The following is a 17,803-nucleotide window of genomic DNA, read 5'->3' as shown; positions in this document are numbered from 1 at the left end:
GCCATCTCTGGGGTCCGCCCTGTTAGCCGCGGCTCGCGCCCGTCTCTGGAGCTCCTTTAAGCAGCGCTCTGAATCCCCTCTCATCGCGCACCAGGAAACAAAGAGGCAAGAAAAAGTCTCTTGCTTCTTCGGCAGCTCCAGACCTTTACCCGGACTCCCTCCCTGCTAGCTGTGGCGCACTAACCCCCTCAGGCTGTGTTCACGCAGCCAACCCCAGTCCTCTCCCTGTGCTCCGACCGAAGCCCGAGCCTCAACTCCCAGCCCCGCCCGCCCTGGCGGGTGAGCAGACAAGCCTCTCGGCTGGTGAGTGTTGGTCGGCACCGATCCTCTGTGCTGGAATCTCCGCTTTGTCCTCAGCACCCCTGTTGCTGTGCTCTCCTCCGCGGCTCCGAAGCTTTCCCCCTCCGCCACCTGCAGTCTCTGCCAGTGAAGGGGCTTCCTAGTGTGTGGAAACCTTTCCTCCTTCACAGCTCTGTCCCAGAGGTGCAGGTCCCGTCCCTATTGTTTGTCTGTTTTTTTCTTTTTTCTTTTGCCCTACCCAGGTACGTGGGGAGTTTCTTGCCTTTTGGGAGGTCTGAGGTCTTCTGCCAGCGTTCAGTAGGTGTTCTGTAGGAGTTGTTGCACATGTAGATGTATTCCTGATGTATTTGTGGGCAGGAAGGTGATCTCTGCGTCTTACTCTTCCGCCCTCTTGAAGCTCCTCCAGATCTTGTGCATGTTTTAAAGGTAGAGCCAACAGCATTTGCTGGTGGATTAGATGTAGAGTATGAGAGAAGGAGAAGAGCCACAAACTTAGAATGAAACCTCTGAGGTTTTGTCCCTCAGCAAATGAATGGACGAGTTGTCATTACTGAGATGGAAAAGCAAGTATGGAAGAGAAAATAAAGAGTTTTGTTTTAAACATGTTAAGTTTGAGATACCTAACTGACATCCACATCGGGCTATTTATTGTCTAGGCAATTTCATACACTAGGCAGCATTGCAGGAAAGAGACTCAGGATGGTATTTAAATTGGGGATTGTCAACAGAAGTGATATTTGAGGCCATGGGACAGTCTAAGTGAATGTAGCTGGAGAAGGGAAGCCGTCTTAGGACTGAATCCTAGGGCTTTAACATTCAGAGGCTGGAAAAGAAGGATGCTCCAGCAAAGTAGAGTGAGCAGCCAATGAGGTAGGAAGAAAAGCAGGAGAGTGTGAAATGCCAGAAGTCACATGAATAAAAAAAGAGGGGTTGATTGTCACCGCCAAATGGCTCTAGGAGTTTGAATAAGATGAGGATTAATAAATGGTCATTGGGTTTGGAGGTTGTTGGCAACCTAGAAAAGAATGGGTTCAGTGGAGTGCTGGGGATGAAAGCTATAGATTTAAGAAAGAGTGGGAGGTGAGGAAGCAAAGACTGAGTTTAGACAACTCTTGAGATTGGCTGTAAAGAGGGACAGAGAAATGGGACAGGTGCTGGAGGCAGAATGCTGTGGACTGAATATTTGTATCCTTACCTCCCAAATTCATAGGTTGAAATCCTAACCTTCAAGGTGATGGTTTTGGAGGGGGTGCTTTGGGAGATGATTAGGCCTTGAGGACAGAGCCCTCATGAATGGGATTAGTGCCCTTATAAAAGAGGTCCCAGAGAGACATGGAGAAAAGATGCCATCTGTGAACCAGGAAGCAGGCCCTCACCAGGCACGGAATCTGCCGGTTCCTTGATCTTGGACTTCCCAATCCCCAGAACTATGAGAAATAAATTTCTGTTGTTATATAAACCACTCGGTTTATGGCATTTTTGTTATGGCAGCCTGAAAGGACTAAGACAGAGATATATGGTTAAGGGAGGACTTTTTAAGATGGAAGATATTGTAATGTTTGTATGCTGATGAGAATGATCCAGTAGAGATGAAGAAATTAATGATGCAGAAGTGAAAGAAAGTATTTACAGGCATAATGTCCTAGAGTAAAGAAGGCAGGATAGAATTGAGTATTTAATTGGGGGGGTTGGCCTTAAACATGCCAATAGGAAAGTAGGGAGGACACATGGGTTACAGTACAAGAGGGTTGGCAGATTTGGGTAAGAGAATAAGGAAGATGTCATCTCACTGACTGTTTCCTTAGTGAGATAAGAAGCCAGGTCATCAGCTGAGTGTGAGGAGGTTAAAGGGGCTGTGGCAGCTGGAGAGGAGAGCAGAAGTATAATAGTAGCTGGGTTGTTAGGCCATGCTAAGGGCCAGCCTCAGGTCATGGTCATAAATGTGAAGTGTTATGGTTGTGTGTTTTTCTCCAGCCACATTCACTTGCTTGGGTAGAAGCTCAGATTAGGCAGAGAATTACATATAATTTGAAAATATTAAGTGACAATAAATAATATTCATCTTCCCCTCCTGTGTTCAGAACCAACTGAAAGATAGATGCAAAAGAGCAACCTTTATTCTAAAACAGATAGGAGAATGTAGCTTTAGGTTTTCAGACAAGTGGGTTGGAAAATTCTTCACTTCAGACACATCTTGTTGCTGGCAGGTCCCTTCCCTTACTGTAGAACAGGAAGGAAGACTTGAAGAGAGGAAAGAGGAAGGTCTGAGCCAGGTATGCTACTCCCATCAGATAACTCACTCCACCCCCAGTAGGGAGGAGGAGTGAGGGGTGGGGTAAGAGGCTAAAGGTCAGGCTAGCTCCTGGGTTCTCAACTCTAGAATCATGGGAATCACCTGGGGAGCATCGGTATCACCTGGGCATCGTTTAGAGCAACATGCCTGGGTACACTTCCAGAGATTCTGATTTAACAGGCTTGGGGTGCCATCTGGGCATCTGGATTTTTAAAAGCCTACCTAGGGGATTCTAATACGAGGCCAACATTTTTCCTTGACAATAAACATGGTCAGAATTGCCAGACAAATATGATAGAAGTTGAAAGCAGCAAAGGAGCGAAGAATGCTTATTAAAAAGTTGCTATGTTGATGCACCATGGAATTTAAAGAGGCAAGTGAGGACGTGAGGAATTGATGGCGTAGCACACACACACACAAAAAAAACCCCAGTAAGGTCAGCAGATAGTGTGGGTGTCCCCAAAGGGTTGCAGAATTACTGGAGTTGGGCTATCCAGGAAGGGAGCTGGGAGAAGAAGAGGTAAAGATTAAAGAATCAAATGCTGGAATTGAGATTCTGATTGTGATGCCACCAAAGTAGCAAGTTCTAAAGTGACTGACCATGAGAGTGACTAAGCTTAAGTGTAGAACAAGATCCTTGGAAATAAGGAGGCCATGGCAAGAGAGACCAGTGTGCTGGGTGAGTCATCAGTGTGGATGCTGAAATCACCATGGTGGCTGTAGCAACCTGGAGTCCAGAAGAAAGGTAAGACACGCAGGTCCACAGTACCCGGGGCCGTGAGGCTCACCAGGATCCTGGGTGGGTGGCCTCTGTTTTGATACTGCTTTCTCGTTCTTTTAACAAGACAGCCCAACTCCATTCACAGTAGATTTGAGAGAGGGAGGGTAAGAAAGCAGGGATAGATGATCCAAATTATTATCTTTAGGTATTGAGATTGAGAGAAAGGTTGTAACTATTTCTGGAAAGTGATTGACTCTGCATGCCCCACTGGTAAAATGAAGGAAAGATTGGTGAAATGTTAACAGGCCCTGAACATAAACTGTAAGAAAGTTCAGGATTTTTCCTCTTCTCCTCACGTTTCGGTGGGTGGACAAACGTGGTGCATGCTGTGCCTGGTCTTCCCTTGACCTTGAGTAGTCCAGTTTGATCAGTTGACTCTTACTCTGCCTTATTGTTGATATATAACTATGCAGCCCTCAGTCACTTTTCATTTGTTTATTCGGCTAATTCCTCACCTCAGGACACTTCCCCCCTCCCTTTCCCCTGCCTTTTTCCTATCTCCCAATTTGCTATGCAGCAATAATTTCCCCTTACACTGCGCCTGCCAATTGCAATGCCAGATGGCTTCTGTTCTGAGTCCCCTCACCCAGCCCCCCTTGAGAACAGCTGCCATTGTCATTGCTGTGAACACATCGTGGCTTTGAACCCATAGCTGGGACCCAAACTTGATGCTCAGTGTTGGGAGGGGCTAGCACTAATGCCAGGAGCCATGAAAACAGCACACACTTTTCCTGCTGCTGTTCAGTAAAAGCCCTTAGAAAAGGCTCTTTCGCATTTTTTCAATCATCTGCATAGTGAAATCTCATTGTGGAGTTTAATTCTTTTACCACCTGACTCAGCTTCCTCGCCATGAAGTTCCCTTTGTGCCATAAACTCAATTAGGACCCCATATTTCCCATCCTGAAAACAGATGTGAAAAAACTGTGGTGTGTGTGTGTGCACATTTGTGAGTCTGTCTCTTTAGAGCTCCAGCATACACACTCCCTTATCTGTATCCATATATTTTTATTTAAACAGGTTCATTCAGGAAGAAAAGCCACAATTCAGTGGCTATTGGGACAAGCTTCCTAAGTCAGCCTCTGAGGAAAGATAATAAAACAGAATTCCTTTTTTTTTTTTTTTTTTATCTTGAGTTATCCTATGTTGGTTCCATCACTAAAATTCTGTTACTGTGACACCATCTTAAAAGATTATATTTTTGAGCCCTCTGTGATGGCAGGTCAGTCGTGGGTCTAAAAACCCAGACAAAAAGAATCCTGAATCAAATACCACGTAGACCAATATGCATTTCAAAGGCACTGCCACGTAGTCAGTGGGTTAGGGTTTTTGTGTTGTTTTCTTTCTTTTTGGGGGAGTGGGGGAGGGAAAGGGACTCTCTTTCATGTTAATCTAATTGTGCATAACCCAGGCACATTTTACCATGTAGGGAAACGTTCTCTTTAGCGTCCTTCCCTACCACACACTCGGGCCTCCTTTCATTCCTCCCTTTCTGAAGTCAGAGTGCTCCCCCGGTGTACGTTTGGGGGAGATTCCCAGGATGGTGATGTATTCTGCTTTGCTGCTGAGGAATTTACTATCCCCCCACTTGGCAACAAATGAAAGTGGGTATTAATTTCTGAGAGTGCTGGTGGAAACACGAGAGAGGGGCTGCAAGAATGATACCCACCTAAATCTGTATGTAGTGCACAGCAGGCCACCGTTTCAAAAGAGGGAGAGAAAAGACAATGACAAGAAAGAAAAGATTCCCCTGAGTTGACTTCTCTGCATTTTGCGTCGTTAGGTTTTGGAGAGAGATGCGAGAGGTTCGGGCCCTGAACAGAGTCAAATTATGCAGCTGCGGAGATGCCAGGTCCTCCAGAATAGGATGCTTCGTTTAGATTTTCCACAATGCTATTGAAGTGCTTATTTTCCTCCTGAAGAGACACAAACAGATGCAAACTTCTGTAAACACTTTAGAAATGAATTCAGTGAGTTTGGCCTCTCAGCAGTGCTCAATAGCTGACAGAAAAATGTCTAATTAGTGCAAGTGGAAATAATAGGGCCACTTGGATTCCTTCCATCCTCCTCCAACTCTACTTTTCCAAGGAACTCAAAGGGCCTTTGTCTGGCAGGTCACCCTCTCTCAGGCTTTGTGCTCCAAACTATTAAGAGTAGAAGGGGGAAAAATAGATGAGGGAATGTTCTCTGCTCAAATATATGGCGTGTTCACGCAGGATGCAGAATGGGGTGTTTGTGGCATCCTTTACAGGTGCTCGGGAGGGATTCCTCCATTGGCGACAGCCAAAAGCAACTCACACGTGCACGCTAAGAAGCCTCCCTTTCAAGAACCAGCTTTCCTTCGCCAGTTGCCATAGAGCCTGCTCATTTTCCTTTTTTTTTTTTTTTTCTCAGCTTCCAGTAACATCAGTCCTTAGACTTAGTGAAGAGAAGAAATTAAATGAGAGGTTTCACCATTTTCTGAGATAAACCTTAGAGATGTTATATGCATGATCTGTTATTTCCTTTTTACTCTGTTGAAAATTCCACTGACATTTCTTTTAGGAGCCTGTCTTTGCTTGTTGTTATTTTATCATACAGGAGAATGGGAGCACGTGAACGGAATTCTTTTTTCCTATTTTTTTTCCTAGTGTTCCTCTTCATTTATTAAGCACCCACAATGTGCCAGGCTCTGTGCTGAACATTTGACCCACATTTCCTCTAATCCTAAAACAGCACTGAAAATAGGTACTATCCACATTTCACAGATGAGGAAATTGAGACTAGGAGAGGTTTAGTAACTGACCATGGCAAGCAAATGGAGGACCTTGGACACAGTCCAGATACCTGTGGTTTCATCTCAGACATTTTTTTTATCTCTAGAAGTTGGATTTGGATCATTTTTTATATCTCCCATGTCCCTAATCCCACCTAATTTTTACCCTACCTTCTTGAACTTATAAAATACAGTTAAAACTGTCATTCGGGGTTCAGTTTCTATTGATTTCTTTTTCTTTTTAGTGTAGGCTTCTTTCATGCCTGGTAATTTTTGACTGGATGCCATACATTATAAATTTTACCTTATAATATGGCAGATAATTTGGGTGCCTATAAATATTCTTGAACCTTGTTCTGGAATTCAGTCAAGTTAGGAAATAGTTTGATCCATGCCATGCTTGCTTCTAAACTTTCAGAGTGGGTCAAGAGCCATCTTCCTCTGAGGTTAATTTTGTCTCACTACTGAAGCAATACCCTTCTGAATATTCTACCCCCTGCCCTGTGAATGACATGATTTCCTACTATGGCTGGTAGAAACACAAACTACGTGAGGCTTGGGGATTGTTTCCTCTGCTCCTTTCAGATGGTTCTTTCCCCGGCCTTGGGTGGTGTCTTTTCATACATGAGCTGATCAGTAGTGTTCTGCTGGAGACTCAGAGGGCACCCTCTGCAGACCTCTGGACTTCTTGCTTTGTGCAGCTCTCTCCTTCTGGTTCTCTGCTCTGTGAACCCTGGCCACCTTAGCCTCTACAGACTCCTAGAAGCTCCATCTCCTCAACTTGGGAAGACCACCTCACTAGACTTGTAGAGCGTCCTTTCAGCTCTGTGTAAGAAATTCCCAGTTGGAGTAATCCCCAGCTAATCACCAAATTATCATTTGGTCCTTTGGTACCAACTTTCACTAGAGAATTTCAAAATGCTGAAATTAAAGGCCATCTCCTGGAAGGTTTTCTTTTCTTTCTCTTATTTTTAAACACATAACAAGAACACTCTTTTCAATTGGGATTTGTTTTTATTTGTCCCTGTTTTTTTTTTTTTCTTATAATTTTTTTTATCATAATAAGGGATAAGGGTTCCTTAGAACCACTGTTTGGACTCAGTGAGTGGTGAGTTCAGCCCTAGCTACAAAGACCCAGATTCCTGTGCCCAGATTAGGCCCTACTCAAAATCACCTTCATCAGACACAGGTGGAAAGCAGACGAAAAACTGACCCTTGAGAGACTTGGGTTCCTCAAGTATTAGCTGAGGATGTAAAGAAATTGAAACTCTGTGCACTGTTGGTGGTATTGTAAAATTGTGTAAACTCTATGGAAAACAGTGTGGTGGTTCCTCAAAAAATTAAAAATATAACTACCATTTAATCCAGCAATCCTATTTCTAGGTATATATCTCAAAGAATTGAAAGCATGGCCTCAAAGAGATATTTGCACACCCATGTTCATAGCAGCACTGTTCACAATAGCTAAGTGGTGGAAGCAACCCAAATGTCCATTGACAGATGAATGGGTCTAGATTCATCCATACAAAAATTGGTATATACATACAATGGAATATTATTCATCATTTAAAAGGAAGGAAATTTTGTCACATGCTACAGCACAGGTGAACCTTAAGGACTTTATACTAAGTCAAGTAGGCCAGTCACAGAAAGACAAAAACTATATGATTCCACTTATATGAGTTACCTAGAATAGTCAACTTCATAGAAACAGAAAGTAAAATTGTGGTTACCAGGGGCTAGGGAGAAGGGAGAAAGGGTTGTTGTATCAAGTTTCATACTTGCAAGATATAAAAGTCCTGAAGATCTAATTCACAATAATGTGACTATACCTAACACTACTGAACGCCATTCTTAAAAAAAGCTGAGATGGCAAATTTTACGTTCTGTGCTTTTTACCACAATAGAAAAGATAGAGACGAGTTCCTTCCTGCCTCACCCTGACCCTTTTGACTTTGTAACTTTGGAAAGTCAACTTCTCAGCCACGGTTTCCTTATCTTACTTAGATTTTTTAGTTACTATAGATTTAAATGAGTTCGTTTGTGTGAACGTTTTTCATAAACTAGATGGTACTATGAAGATGGAAACCATTATTATCAGGGAGGAAAGGGTGGAGAATCAGCCCTAGAGAATTGACCGGCCTCTAAACATTGCATCCCTTGTAGGAACTCAGTTACCCCAAAACTGAAGTGAAGCACCTGTGAGAATAGAGAGCAGAACTAAACATGAAGCATGTACCTCAAAGAGAGGAGACTCACTCTGGCTTGCTGAGTACCCTCCACAGGGTACATAGTCATGAGCAGGGTGACAGGAATAGAGATGCTGTTTCAGAGAAAGGTTTAAGGGAGCCTGGCAGTGGCAGAAGCTGCAAGTTCTACAGATGGCAGCTGAGGTTGCAAACCAAAGGGCTATATTTATGTGTAGCTAGCATAGAAAGAACTCTTGATCAGAGACTGTCCTTATTAAACAGAGCTGGGCATACATAAAATCATCAATTTCCTATTCCATCTTTAAGTTTACATTTCATGAATGTCAAATGACTGACATGTTCTCATTTTAAAACTTGTGTTTTTCAGATTGATAGTTTATTTGACAAACCTCAATTGCAGTTTTGAGCATTTCAGTTTTAGTTAGGCTTTTTTGGTTGGGTAAAACAGAGGCTCACACAAGCAAACTCATAAAATGGAGTGTACATTGTTATGAAGATACACATGGAGCAATAAAGGAAACCTGTAACTCTAAGAACAGCACTTGTGAAAAGGTGGCTTTGGAGTCATATTCTTGGATCTTCACTCTGGTGTCGTCTATAAATGTAGCTTAGCTACACTCTACTCTCTGCTTCTTCCCATCCTGCAACAACTGGAAAATTTTTTCTATCCTTCTTAGTTCAGATCAATAAGTTCATTTTTCAAGCCAGGCCACAGAGTCATGGGCCAAGTGTCAGGTGGGTACTCTTAGGTTAGCCTTGAGCTGGTGGTAAGATGGGGAGAGGGGATCAAGGTCAAGTAGCAAAATACATTGCTGCTTCAAAGGCAGTGGCTGTGGGCAGAGCAGTTTCCCTTAGAAAGGGTTACGGTGTGTCAGGCAGTGGTTAATGTTGGGGTAACTAACACCTCTCTTCCCCTCCTGGAGCAAACTAAGATATAAAACAAGAGGAGTTAGGCAGACAAGAGATTAAATATTACCTTTAATTCTGACAAAGGCTAAATTGAAAGATATAGCTTGGTATTAGAACAAGGGGGTCTGCTAGATGAACCCCAGAATTATGTTGACTTCCCCATTCAGTCACAGAAATTACTGGGCCAAGCAGAACACCCCATATAGGGTGGCTTTCTGATATAGAAGAGCAGAGAAGAATCCCTGTTTCCTTTAGACAACTCATTCCCAAAAGAAAAAAGAGAGGAGCTAAGCCATGCATGCCCAGTTTCTTCTTCCCAATTTTTCTTATCAGTGTAGTCCACCTCTCCTGGGACAGAGTGGGTAAAGGAGTAGAGAGAGGCCAGGAGTGCTACAGTACTTGAGCTCCCTTCACGTGGAAGGAAACATCAAAGGAGAGAAGAGGTATTCCCCTAACAATTGGCATCACTATCACAGTTTCAGTAGTGATCAACTAAGAACAAAAGGATAAATACAAGAGCACATTATCACTTTTCAAACTTAAAAAACACAGCAATAGGTTAAAACCCTTAACAAGTTAAGAAAGCATTAGTTTGATAAGAGAAGGATTATTGTGCTGATTCTCGGTAGGCAAGGTATAAATGAAAAGAAATAGGATTCTAGGAGTAAGAATGGGAGGAGTGATTCAATTGGATGATTAAAATATTGGTTTTGACCTTTAAATAAATAGAATCTGCCTCTTAGGATTGTTGTGAGGATCGAATAAATTAATACATATAAAGCTCTTAGCACTGTGCCTGGCACCTGGTTTTGCCCAATAAGTGTTAGTACTTATGTGGTGAAGAAAGCAATGCTTGTATGATAAGATTGTGGTAGGAGAATGGGCAATGCTTACAATGCCTTTCTAGGCTTCATACGTGAGCTAACATGCCCAGAAAAAACTCTGCTTGATATAGTTTAGCAAATGGAGAAAGTACTAGTGGGTGGTAAACTCATTTATGCTAACAGTTGCATGACTTTCAATGTCTTTTGTATAATACCTTAAGAGGCCAAAAGATGATTTTTTCCATAAAACTTTGCCTCATTTATCTCTACTTCTCACTCTTTATGTTATACTTTCATTTCATGTCTGTTTTTTTTCTTACTTTATTCATTAACTAAACATAATCATATTAAACAAATATAAAATATTGCCTAGAAGTCTATATTTCTTCTTTTTTTTTTGGCGGTACACGGGCCTCTCACTGCCATGGCCTCTCCCGTTGAGGAGCACAGGCTCCGGACGCGCACGCTCAGCGGCCATGGCTCACAGGCCCAGCCGCTCCGCGGCATGTGGGATCTTCCCGGACCGGGGCACGAACCCGTGTCCCCTGCATCGGCAGGCGGACTCTCAACCACTGCGCCACCAGCGCAGAAGCCCCTATATTTCTTCTTAATTAAAATAGAGGCAATAAATGAAGCAGAATATTATGAAATGACATGGAAACTTCTAGATGTTATGATGACCAAAAAAATCAAGTAGCAAAAGAATATATCTAGTGTAATGCCATTTAGGAAGAGAGGGAGGGAGGGAGGAAAGAAATAAAGGAAAAGGGAGGGAGGGAGGGAGGGAGGGAGAAGGCAAGGAAAAGAAAGAGAAAAAAGAAAAGAAAAATAGAGGGAGAAAATGAGAAGGGAGAGAGAGAAGGCAAGGTAGGACAAAGAATCAATGTCTAAATAAACAGAAAAGGGTAGAGGAAGTTCTGGAAGGATCTCTGGGAAACCATTAACAGGAAGAATGAGAATGAAATTTGTGGAAGGGAAAAAATAAGGTAAGGTGTCAGAAAAAAACAAAGGGGCACTTTTAATTTTTACTTGGTGTTTGAATTTTTTCATAACAAGAAATATGCATTTATTGCATGTATAATATTAGAAATGTAATAGGGAAAATGGAATGAAAGAAATATTATTTTATCCCACAAATGAATTGGGCTTTTCATTATCGTTATTATTATCATTATCATTATTATTAGCTTTTTGTTCAGTAGTGTACTGTTTCCTCTCGTAGCTGTAGGTTTTGTTGTTGTTCTTGTTTTGATAATAATACCTAGAAGACTACTGGTCCCAAGACTGCCTTCTTTTCTGCCCGACTTTATTTCTTTTCATTCAGGCGTCCCTGAAAGCCTCCATCCTCACCCGGGAGTGTGCCACCGCAGCTGCCATTGTGTTCCTGAGCGACCGGTTCCTGTACGGGCTCGACGTCTCGGGCGAACTCCTGCAGGTCGCCCAAGGGCTGCACAAGCTGCAGCCAGCAACGCCAATTGCCCCGCAGGTGGTTATTCGCCAAGCCCGAATCTCGATGCACTCAGGTAGGCTCCTTCCTGCAGGCCCTCCTCGTCCCGGAGTCGTCCCGTCTGGGGCTCACCTTCCTCGGGGCTCCTTGACTTCCGCGGGGACGGCGGGCACCGGGGCCCTCGGGCCTTCTTTTGTAGCCGCCGGCGCTCCCGCCAGCCCGCCGCCTTGCCCTTCCCCCTGCCTCTAGCCAGCACAAAGGCCCTGGCATAAAGGATTTCAGAGCCAAAAGCAATAGAGAAAATTGTGAAAGGGGGTGGAAAATACTAATTGGAGCTTTTGTCGTCTAACAAATCTGTCCTGCTGCTTTCAAACAGGGGTATCTGAATTGCTATACTTCTGACCAGCAGCCTTTAAAAATCAGATTAGAATTCTACTATTTTCTCTTAGCTCTCCAGTCTCCTTTCTGTAGGGCCACTTGACTATGCTAACAATAGACCTGACAAACCCACTGAAGTAATTTGAGATATTTTTCCATCACATGGAACACCAGTACAGTACCTGATTAGGCCTTAAAGTATCTTTTTTTTTTCCTTCTGTCACTTTGAATAAAATGAAAAATGAGGCTGACATTCTAACTTAGGCTGTAATGTAGAGGGGGACTGGAGGGGAGAGGGGCCTGCTATGTGTTACAGCAAAGTTCACTTTCATAGAATTCTTGAATTATTTAAATTACTGATAACCATGAGGTTTAGAAACTTGTAGCCTGCTGTTCTCTTTTCCAAGAGTGAAAGGATAAAGGATGAAAATAGAATGCAAGTTGCCTGTCCCAGAAACAGGACTGGCTCATTTTTTAAATTGGGTTTAGCTATTGCTATTGTTTTAATAACTCTGGCCTTGAAGAAGTTAAAATATCTTTTAACTACTTCATTTCCTTTGGAAAGGAACTGTACTAACTGTAATGAATGGGACAGTTGCTGAGTACAGAGAGGGATAGAGATAAAAGGACATGAGAGACATGGGCTTGTGGAGGTTAACTTTTCACAAACCCAAGTTCATTCACTCTCAAGTTCTTGCAGCTGTGCATAAATTGTACCCATATCTTATTATTTACTTTTCTAAAGTAATTGCATCAACAGAGTTGAACTTACGAAAAAATTCTTACTTCAAATGTCCATGATTTGGGACATTTTATAATGTTTGGGGTTTATCATGTTGAGGGTATGAGAAAAACCTAACCACTAATACGCCTTCTGATGGCATCAGATGGAATAATGTGTGAGCAGAGCATTCTGTTAGGGGAACCGAAAGTTGAGGGCCGGGCGTGCGTGGGCAAACTAATGTTGGTTCTCATCAAATTGAACTTGGAACAGTTACTGAGGCATGTTTCATGATACACAGATTTACAGATTTGCTATAGTGTGACATGGAAATCAAGGTCAAGTGGTAAGTAGTCATGTTGATAGCTTTGCTTTACACAACCAAATAATCTTTTCACTTACTTGTTTGGTTGATTGTTCCTCTCATGCCTCTAACTAAGGTGGTATAGACTTTTTCTTCTGATGACAATTAGGCCTTGATACCATCATGAGCAGCACGCTCCTCTGCCCGCACATCACATGTCTAAGGTAAAAGTCCTAGATCTTATTCTGCAACAGTTGGGGTTGTCTTTTCCTCAAAGATACTACCAGAAATGCCACAAGAAAACAGACACAGCCTCAGAGTTAAGGTGCTTATCTGTAAACTTCTGCCCCCAGATACCTCTTGAGGCTCTACCTACACTGGGTTTCTCAGCCAGAAAGGGGGACTTAAGGCAGGAGTGGTGTCCTGGAAAGAGAACAAGGTACAGTGAAAAGGGGTCTCAGTCCCCAGCATTTGGGAATCCTGGGATAGAGAAAGGAGAGGTGTGTACGATATTATAAGGGGTAAGGGAAAGGGATAAAGATAATATGAAGGGACAGCACAGTCTGCCTGTTTTCCCCTTTGACCCAGCCCATCCTGGTATCCACTCAGAACCCATTCCAAAGGTCCAAGCATTCAATGTCGTGGGATTTCAGAGGCAAGAGAGGATGCCCTGGGCCTGCCCAGCTCACTCCTGCCTGAAATTAGGAGACAAAACCTTTCAAGCCACAGTTAAAAACAAAGAGTCAAACTTCCAGTTCCATCAGCGTGGAGGATTGAGCAAGTGTGGAATCTTCTCCCACTTAAATATTAACTATCGAAATATTTAATTCACGGTACATAAATATCGTGAATTAAATATTTTTTAAGTGCCTGAAACATAGAAGACATTTAAAATCAGAATAATGGACTACTGCTCCTGACACTATAGCCAAAGAGATTTACACTTGGATATAGTCCTAGGGGAAGGGATTGCCACTTTAATTCCTGTGCAGGGACAAGAGACAGGGCCTTGGGCCCACGTGGAGTGAAATATTTGGATAAAGCTGGAATCCTTAAAGGTTTGCACAGCTATGAAATGGGACTGAACTGCTCTACCAGCCCCCCCAGAGAGGTGATGAGGAAGCTTATTCTCTGCCCAAGCTCTGAGGTGGAGGCCAAAAAAAATCTCTGTAAAGAAATAAAAACCCCAAGTCTGTGCCAAATGTCTGTGTGGAGTCTGAATTTACCCACAAGAGAGGGAATCACCCACCAAGTAATTAAGAAGAAATTAATTCAGGACTGAAATTTCTGGGACCTAGCAGGTCAAGTACAAAATTATGCTGTAGAGAAGCATCCACACTCAAGAGGCATCTCTTAATGTCCCGACCAGAAAGGTACACAGTGTCACTTCTGCCACATCGATTGGTCACAACAGGTCACAGGGCCAGTTCAGGCTCAAGGAGAAGGAAAATAGAGTCCACTTCTTGATGGAGGAATGGCAAGGTCACGTTGCAGAAGAGCATGTGGGATAGAAGATATTGTTGTGACCTCCTTTGGATCACAATCTACCACAGTCAGGTATATGTCTGTATCTGCACTTTGAAATAGGGTGGTCAGGGAAGGCCTTATGAGACAGTGAAGTGACATTTGAGCAAAGACCTGAAGGAGAAGGGAGCAAGCCTTGGAGATATCTGGAATAAACGCATTCCAGACTAAAATAAGTACAAAAGCCCTGACATGGGAACAAGCCTGGCAGATTCAAGGAGCAGTCAGGAGGCCACTGTAACCAAAGTAGAAGGAGTGAGGATGAGGGAAAGAATGCTAAGAGAAGAGGTCAAAGAAGTCCCAGGGGCCAGGTCATATGGGGCTTAGAGGCACCTGGGAGCAGAAATGGATAAAAGGATGAATGATTGAGTTTCCTCCTTACAGAAAAACAGCCATCCATAGTGTAGGCCCCTCCTACGTGGTGTTAATGAAATAAATGAAAAGTTTACAAAGAACCTCTCTACCCACCCCCTAAAAAAATTCCTTCCTGATAATTCTGTAAATAGACCTATTCACGGGCACCTCTCCTCCACTTCTGGAGGCATAGTTTTCACAAAAAGGAGACACAGCCTTTGACAAAGGTTTGCCTTTACTTCTCAAGCCTTACTCTATATGAATGGATTATTCGTTCATATGAATGAATATGTGTGTGTATATGTATGTACATGTATATGAATTTAATTGCAATTTCAGATACTGTACAACTTCCCACCTTACCAGTTTCTGAAAACTTCTTCTTTTTCACTTTTGTGTATGATGTAGTTACTGATTTTAAATTTTAAAATAGAATGTTTCCCTGTTATAATGTGTTAACCTTAGAGCATGAACAGCAGTATTTAAAGCACATGTTCAGAACTAATTATGTGTTGCTTCTTTTCAGGGAAACTTCTAAAAGCAGAGTATATCCTGAGCAGTCTGATAAGCAACAGTGGAGCAACAGGTAAGGTGCTCTCATATCTTCACAATGACCTTCACCCTCCACCCCTACCAGAGTTCCAGTTTAAAAGCAACTTAGTGGGGACTTCCCTGGTGGTCCAGTGGTTATGACTCCACGCTCCCAATGCAGTGGGCCAGGGTTCGATCCCTGGTCAGGGAACTAAGATCCCACATACTGCGACTGAGCCTGCATGCCGCAACTAGAGAAACCCGCACATCGCAACTAGAGAAGCCCGTGTGCCGCCATGAAGACCCAGCACAGCCTAAATAAGTAAATAAATATAAATAAATAAATGAAACGTAATGACCTGGTAGTTACTATACACTAGACGTTCCCAGAACTACCTGGGACTGGCTCTGCTACTGATAAATGAAATGGCTTTGGTCAAGCAGGTTACTTCTCTGTGTTTCCATTTTCTCTATTTAAAAACAAAAACAAAACAAAAAACAACCCAACCAAGTCTTCTAATATCGCCCTGCTTTATTGTAGAGTGTGTTATCTAATCAACATTCGCTGTGAAGGTAGGTAACTCCCTGGACCTCAGAAAGGGCTCAGCTACAGCTTTGAAAAGAATTGTGAATGGAAATTGAGCCTATAAATTCAGGAGAATACACTTACAGTTTTATGTATTTAAAGGGTCTGGAAAATAAATTTTATTTTGCTACAGAGGAGCTATAATAAAACCTTACTTTGAAATAGATTTCTTTTGATATTTAATCATACATGAGAGGAAGCAAGTCCTAATAGTTGCGTAACAATTTAAGCCTCAAATACCTTGTCTGAATTTCTGGGCACTTAAGTCAACAAGTTTCCTATTACATTGAACACAATTCCTTGTCGACTTTTAAGCTCAATATGCTTGGATATAAGGTCTTGAGCTCCTTGAAACTTGTAGACATTTCCAGTGGGGAGGCAGTTTGAAATAACAGATATTGACCACATACCCCCATTTGTGACCACCATCACTAACCTACAATATGCATACTTCCCATCTTCTACACCACACACACACATGCACGCACGCATGCACACACACAGATTAAAAGCTAGGGAGAAAGTAAGGAGGGTGATGTGACACAGAATAATAAGAGCATGTAATAATGAGTCTGACTTTATTTTTGATGTTTGGCAACTGGCAGCTGCTGTCAGGCCCCAGCTTCTTCCCTCTTTGCCCCACATCTGAACAGGCTGATTTTTTTAAAGCTCATTTATCAGTAAACCCTGGCCTAGCTGTGGGAACCTTTATCCCAGACCCACACCCTAATCACAATAAAAACAAAAGCCACTCACCACTCCCTTCACTTAAGTCAAACAGACCAGCTTCGGTGCCTTCCCTGCTCTCCTCAGAAAGGCTCATTATGTGAGCACTGAATCTTTTCATATACTCTTAGTGCCTGTGTAGAGCCATCAGTTTCAACATTCAAACCAATTTTGGGTGGATGGGATGGATCCCTCCCTCCATGAGGCAACCACAAGACAGTGGGGTTGACACTGTAGTTAATTAACCTGGGGAAGCCTCGGAGGCAATAGCATTGAGGATAAGCCCTGAATTAGGAGCTAGAGGGGGCGGAATCCCTCCCTCTAGGTAGAGGGAATGGCAAGTGCAGATACCATGAAGCAGGAGACGGCTGCTATTATAAGAAACACAATGAAGCTGCATGGCAGAGCCCAGTTGGTAACGGGGAGAGGTGGAGACCAGGCAGGATTCAGTTCCTGTGAAGCCTCATAGGTTGCAGCAAGAAGTATGGACCTTATTCTAAATACAAAGAAGAGATTGTCTCCCGAATTTATATCACATGTGTTCATTAAGGCTTCTATGAAAATCGTTTTATTTCACCAGGCTATTTCTTTAATAATTCAAGGCCAGGGACTTCCCTGGAGGTCCAGTGTTTAAGACTCCGTGCTCCCACTGCAGGGGGCACAGGTTCGATCCCTGGTCAGGGAACTAAGATCCCACATGCTTAGCGGTGCAGCCAAAATAAATAAATAAATAAACATTAATTTTTTTTTAATTTTAAAAAATAATTCAAGGCCAAAAATGCTTTTCTTTTTTTCCTCTTTATTGTAGGTACCTGGCTGTACAGAAATGAAAGTGACAAGGTCCTGGTGCAGTCGGTCTGCATACAGATCAGAGGGCAAATTCTGCAAAAGTTAGGTACAGTCATCCTCTCAAGGCTCATTTACCAAGTCTGGCTACAAGATTTTACTATGGACTTTTCTCATTGTATCTGGTTGATACAGTTCATCCCCACTTCCCTTAGTTTCCTTATGGAAAAAAGAATGACACTTAAGATGCCAGGAATATTATGAACATTAACAAAACAAAATATTTTTCTGTTGAGTTTTGTTAAAGACATTTACAGTTGTATATTATGACTGTTAACCACAGGATTCTCGGTATTATTTCTGGCATCTGGCTCTCA

The 17,803-nt window shown here is 42.7% G+C and overlaps 1 protein-coding gene across 7 annotated transcripts in view; it reads left to right on the top strand.

The window, feature by feature from the left end:
- Positions 1-17,803, top strand: part of ALPK1 (alpha kinase 1) — a 121,520-nt gene that overhangs the window by 87,382 nt on the left and 16,335 nt on the right. For all 7 annotated transcript variants that reach the window (XM_082837755.1, XM_082837751.1, XM_082837753.1 and 4 more), the window contains exons 5-7: positions 11,394-11,592; positions 15,324-15,383; positions 17,449-17,535. In XM_082837755.1, coding sequence (XP_082693881.1) covers positions 11,394-11,592; positions 15,324-15,383; positions 17,449-17,535 — 346 coding nt within the window. The remainder of the gene's footprint in view (positions 1-11,393; positions 11,593-15,323; positions 15,384-17,448; positions 17,536-17,803) is intronic.

Source organism: Leucopleurus acutus (genome assembly GCF_964270905.1).
Source record: "Leucopleurus acutus genome assembly, chromosome: 4".
Taxonomy (NCBI): Eukaryota; Metazoa; Chordata; class Mammalia; order Artiodactyla; family Delphinidae; genus Leucopleurus; species Leucopleurus acutus.
This window is presented reverse-complemented; position numbering and strand designations above follow the sequence as displayed.